A 5,579-nucleotide genomic window follows, 5' to 3' on the forward strand; every position below is an offset into this window, starting at 1 on the left:
ACTCCCACCCGGTGGTAACAAGGCAACCTATCACCAGTGTCAGTGGAGGGTATAGGAGGAACAGTCATGAGGCTTCCACCTGCATCTGGCAGGAAGAAGAAGGCATTCTCCCTTCCCACCAAGGAGTGATGTCAGAGGAATGTTAAATCACAAAATTTAAATAAGAGCCACAGCCTTTTAAATATAATACCCAAAATGTCCAAATGTCAATAGAAAAATCATCATCATACTAAGAACCGGGAAGATCTCAACCTGAATGAGAAGACAATCAACAGATGCTAAACACCGAGGTGACAGAGATGTTAGGATTATTAAGGATTTAAGCAGCCATGAAAAGGTGCTTCAGTGACAATCACAAACATGCTTGAGACAAATGAAAAAACAGGTCTCCACAAAGAAACACAAGATACAAAGAACAAAATGGAAAGTTTTGAACTAAAAATACAACAGCAGAAACGGTGAACTTAAGCATACAATACTAGAAATTACCCAATCTGAACAAGAGAAAAAAAAGACTGAAAAAATAAATAGAGCCTTAGGTATGCATCAGACTATAGCAAAAAGATCTAACATTGGGTCCCTGGAGTCCTAGAAGAAAAAGAGAATGAAAGTGGAGCGAAATTTCTGTAAAAAGAAATAATGGCTGAAAATTTCCTGAATTTGGGAAAAAAGCATAAAACTGTAAGTCTCAGATACCGAGTGAACCCCAAACAGGATAAACCCAAAGATATATCCATGCCGAGATATATCACGAACTTCTAAAAACTAATGACAAAGAAGAGTTATGAAAGCAGTTAAGAGAGAAATGATGCAGGAAATGTACTGATTTTTAGCATTAAGGAAATAAGCTGGTTACATTAAAACTACAGAGAATAGAAATATAAGTATTGGCAAGGACCTTAAATTCTTCACTTGATTTCAACTATTTTTAACTCAACTCAGTGAGCTAACATGCACAGAGCATTTACTAGATACCTACAAACTGTGCTGGGCAACAGAACATTTCCTAATGCCATTCTTGCTGTAACTGCTCCACAGCAGGTGTTATCCCTCATAGAAAATCAAGGAATTTTAGAATTGGAAAGATCCTGGATGGGCTTCAGCTCTGCAACTAATCTAAAAATGTCAGCATGCATGGGAATTTTCCTAGAGAAAAAGATGATAGCTTTCATCAGATTCTCAAAGGAACTGGTGGCCTAAAATGGTTAAGAGCCACCATAAGGGTTCTGTTCTTTTCAGGCAAAGCCATATAATCCAACCTAAACAGATGAGAAATGAGGCTATTTTTAGAGGAGGTGTTCCCCATCATATCCATCAAAATTCCTGCATGCCACCTCATGACAATTCTCTACTTTTAAGGGGAAAATAGGGAAATGGCAGTTTTCTAATTCTTTCTAGGCACTTTTGGAAATACACGTTGACTAAAGAATGTTTGCCTATAGTCTTATTTTGAACATTTTAAAAATAGTACCTGGAGGTGACTAAATGACTACTGCACTGTGATTTAAAATGTACTTTAGGTTTGATTTCTCCCATCCCAATGGAAAAGTTGACGTGCAAGGAAGCCGCAGCAGCCTTTCTATGTCAGCACCAATGGGCTGGTGTATAAGAGATGACAACTGTTCTATAACTTGCATCATTCCTTTTTCCTTCTTTAAAACACACAAAAAAATGCATGTACAATCAAGCTCTATTAATTATGTAATGTTTAACTGCCAATTAATTTGAATAAAGACTGTTAGTGCTTTCTCTAGCAAAAAATCGAAACAGCTGTGACAAAAACAAGTGCATTCAGTTCCTATGTTTTTATTCTGTGATCCTTCTTCACTCCTTGTACACTTTAACCAAAACTTTCATGCAAGCCAGGTCAGCTCACTCTAGAATTACGCCATAAACAGGACTTTAGGTTGCTGGTGCCTGTTTTCGGATAAAAAATGAGGCTCCCAATGTCATCTGGAGAGCTACAGATTGGAAAATGCATTTTAGGAAAAAATTTCACTACTTACCTCCAGTGTGACCCTAAAGTTTGATTTCCTTAGACTACTTTATGCTGGCTACAGCTTGAGAATCAAATGAATCACTGAGGACCCTTGTTAGACATGGAGTTCCAGGCCCCATCTCACAGCTGTACAACCAGGAGAAAGACCAGGGAATCGAAAAGTCTTATCAAGTGCCTGGAATGATTCTTGGGCTCAAGCAAGTTGGCAGTCTTCTTAAATCTGTAATGTGCATACAAATTAACTTGGGCTTTGGAAACAAATGCTGTTCCTGATCCAATTGGTCTGGGTGGGGCTTGAGATTCTGCATTTCTAACAAGCCTTAGGTGATGTTGCTGGCTTGAAGACACTTTAAGTAGCTAGGCCAGAGAGGATATTTCATTTGGCTGGCGTATAAATCAGTTTAAGCCATTTCATTTTCCTTCTATATTTCTAGATTTTCTATCAGAGGCTTCTCTGACCTTAATGCTGCCCAGTTCTCATTATGTCACTGATTCTGTCTCTTCAAGCTACCGCAATCAGTTAACACAAGGCATCCTGCCCTTCTCCACTTAGCTCATATAAAAATCCAAAATGGATACAAACAGCCCCAAATAAGAAACGGACACGACACATTAACTTATAACATAATGGGTTTATATTTAATATAGTACTTCTCATCAGGAGGATGTTACTCAGTTAATATAAAGTTTTTTTCAAAACATTAAATCTCTTTTCCATGTCAATGTCTATAGTTTTTTTTTAACATTAATTTTTTTTCTGCATTTCAGTATTAGATACACTGAATACATTTTTCTAAATGTTTTTTCCCCAGAGATAAAAGTTTTCCTTTTTGGCTGACTCTCTGATATCTAAATATAATATTAACTTGGGAGACAACAAAACAAAAATCTAATAAAAAAATGGAGAAAAGACTCCTCAGCGATTCAGGAGGCAGTGATCATAACCGAACAGTGGTGATTTCCTAAGATTCTGGGCAAGAACTTCTTTCTTCCTATTTCACATGCTTTGAGAGAATTCTAAGATTATGAAATATTACTTATGTAAATTTCACCCATCTTACTTCTTTGACTACCTTTCTAACTAGCAAATTATAGGCTGCATTTTTCTGTGCATTATTTGTTGTAAAGAAAACTTTTTTTTTTCAATTTATAAATGTATGTTTGTTGCCATTTCATGGAAACAATGAAAAATGTGAAACTCCCTCATTTACTGGTGTGGAACCTTTCACACACCAAAGCTCAGGTTTAGCCGCTATAGCACAAAGGTTTTCAGGGTGAGGTTTGACCCAGTAGGCCTTTCAAAGTCACATCTGTCCATTTCTTTTTCGTGCATATACCCCCAAGCAGGCACAAATGCCTGTAATGCTGAGAACCACACCTAACAAAAGAGCGATTGCATCACCGGCTTCTACTGCTTCCACAACAGGCAGCACCAAAAGCAGTGACATGAGGACTAAGGACAACTGTGTTGAAACTGAGGTCATGATGTTGGAATCTTGAGGGCTGAAGGTTCCTAGAAATTAAACATGGAAACAAAAAGGAACCATTAAAAATTCCTCCCTTTTCAAATGACAAAATGAACACATGACAAATAACAGGCCAGCCAATCTTTTGGATACTTTATGAATCATTTCCAATCCATCTCATCTTATAGGTGGAAAAACAGAGGAACGTTAATGACAGTAATTTGAGGCTCATCTCCCTATCTCATGATAACACTCTAAACCCAGGAATTTTCCACAATAATGCCAACACCTTGTGCATCAACCAAACAAAAATTGAACAGGAGTTCATAATTAAGAACAAACAGAAAAAATGCACGAGCCACTAACTTGGAAACTTAAAATATCCCAGTGGGTAAAAATTATACATTTTCTTAGGGTCTCTCCCATCCAGGAAATGCAGACAAATTTGGCAAAAGTCACACAACATATAACTCTGCGAAGTTGTGGGGAATTAATAAGACTTACCAAAGAAATGGTATATATAGAATTCTATCTGACTTGAAATTTTCCCTTCCTGGAGCTCCGGATGCTGAGGTTAAGAGGTTCCACGTGACACGACCTATTATTAGCATGGGGGGTGGGGAGGGGGCGGAGAGAAGGATTTAAAAATTAATTATTATTACTATTACTATTTTAAAGAGGCAGCTAGAGTCAGTGCAGAGCGTGGAGGCCATATGGACGGTAGAGGGATAGGTAATGAGGAGAGAAAAGTCTGTCCAACAGGGAACCAGACTTAAAAGTTGGTCAGTTCACCCACACAAGAAAAGGTAAAAAGAAACAGAACAGAGAGATAACTTCATTTCAGGACTTGATATTAAGATTTGAAAAAGAATTCCTACTTTGGCCTGGCAAAGTCCAAATTTGCTCCTGTTTTACAAATACACTGGTGCAACCTAAGTATCCTTTGGAGAGAGTTCGTACATTACCTTCCAGGAAGCAGCCATTACAGGAATGGCGAGGAGGGCGGAGTCTCCAAACTACATTTCCCACAATCCCTGCCGCCGCCGACTCCCATGATGCCCCGGCGCGATCCCCCTGTAAGTAGCAGAGGGCGTGACGGTCACGCTCTAGCGGAGGCGAAGAGTCGCGAACGGGCGGGTCTTCTTTTCACTGCCGAACGTTTTACTGTTAAATAGATGGTTTCGTGTGTTTATGTAAAAGCTCACTTCAAAATGAAAGAAATAATAGCAAGTGTTTTCTACCCGGTTGAGTCTGTAAGGCGCACATGTAATTCTGTCTTTTTCTTCGACTGAAATGACACAGCGCGGAGAGAGAACCCGAGTACCGCCGTCTGTTCCGGATGCTTTTAAACTAGCGGCTTCCAACGTTTCTGAAGCAGGAAATCTCTGTCACCATCTTCCTAATGAACCATATGCCATTTATTAATTTTTTAATCAATGGAGAAAAAGCGCGGTTAATAAGACATATCGTAAAAGGTTAAAAAACATTTGTAGTGCAAAACAAAGTTTAGGAAAAATGGGTTTAGCCCTGTTGCAGAAGATCTCTCAGGATTCAGGTCCTAAAGTGACAATCTATTCAAGAGTGCACTGCGGTGATTCCTTCCCAGCTATGTTTTTGTGAAACCTCAGCCCCAAATGTCCCTACATATTTATGAAAAATGTAAAAATACTGCTTTTAAATCATAAAACAAGAATTCGTTATTTGTATATGTAAGTCGTAACCTTTCTGAAAGGCGCTCTTTCAATAGTCTAGTAACTGTGAACTCCTTACTGAACCTTTCTAGTCATCTGATCTTCTGAACTCTTTCATATTTACTGATTTGAAAATTTATTTGCTATCCTCACATTATAAATTATTAATGATGAGGGTTGGGTGTGAAGCCACCTGCCTGGTCTGAAAGTCCCCTGGTTCAGTCTGTTAGATAATGCAGGTACGTTCAGTTCAATGCCAATAATTAGCATGTATTCTTGTGTTGTCGGTTACCCTTTTTCTTACACGTTCCTAGTCTCTCTAGCAAAGATTTATATTCTTGGCTCCTAACAGGCACCCAGCAGGTGCTCAGTAATGTTGCCTAATAATAATAATGATTTGACTAGATAAATGTGCCAACAAGA

The 5,579-nt window shown here is 38.5% G+C and overlaps 1 protein-coding gene across 1 annotated transcript; it reads right to left on the reverse strand.

The window, feature by feature from the left end:
• Positions 1–2,611: 2,611 nt before the first annotated feature.
• Positions 2,612–4,473, reverse strand: SMIM30 (small integral membrane protein 30). Its single transcript, XM_030825831.1, has 3 exons — positions 4,431–4,473; positions 3,970–4,063; positions 2,612–3,512 (listed from the first exon to the last, which is right to left on the reverse strand). Exon 3 carries the CDS (start codon positions 3,481–3,483, stop codon positions 3,304–3,306), a length of 180 nt encoding a protein of 59 aa, XP_030681691.1. The 5' UTR covers positions 3,484–3,512; positions 3,970–4,063; positions 4,431–4,473; the 3' UTR covers positions 2,612–3,303.
• Between the last annotated feature and the right edge of the window lie 1,106 nt (positions 4,474–5,579).

The sequence above is a fragment of the Nomascus leucogenys genome, chromosome 13 (genome assembly GCF_006542625.1).
Source record: "Nomascus leucogenys isolate Asia chromosome 13, Asia_NLE_v1, whole genome shotgun sequence".
NCBI classification, from domain to species: domain Eukaryota; kingdom Metazoa; phylum Chordata; class Mammalia; order Primates; family Hylobatidae; genus Nomascus; species Nomascus leucogenys.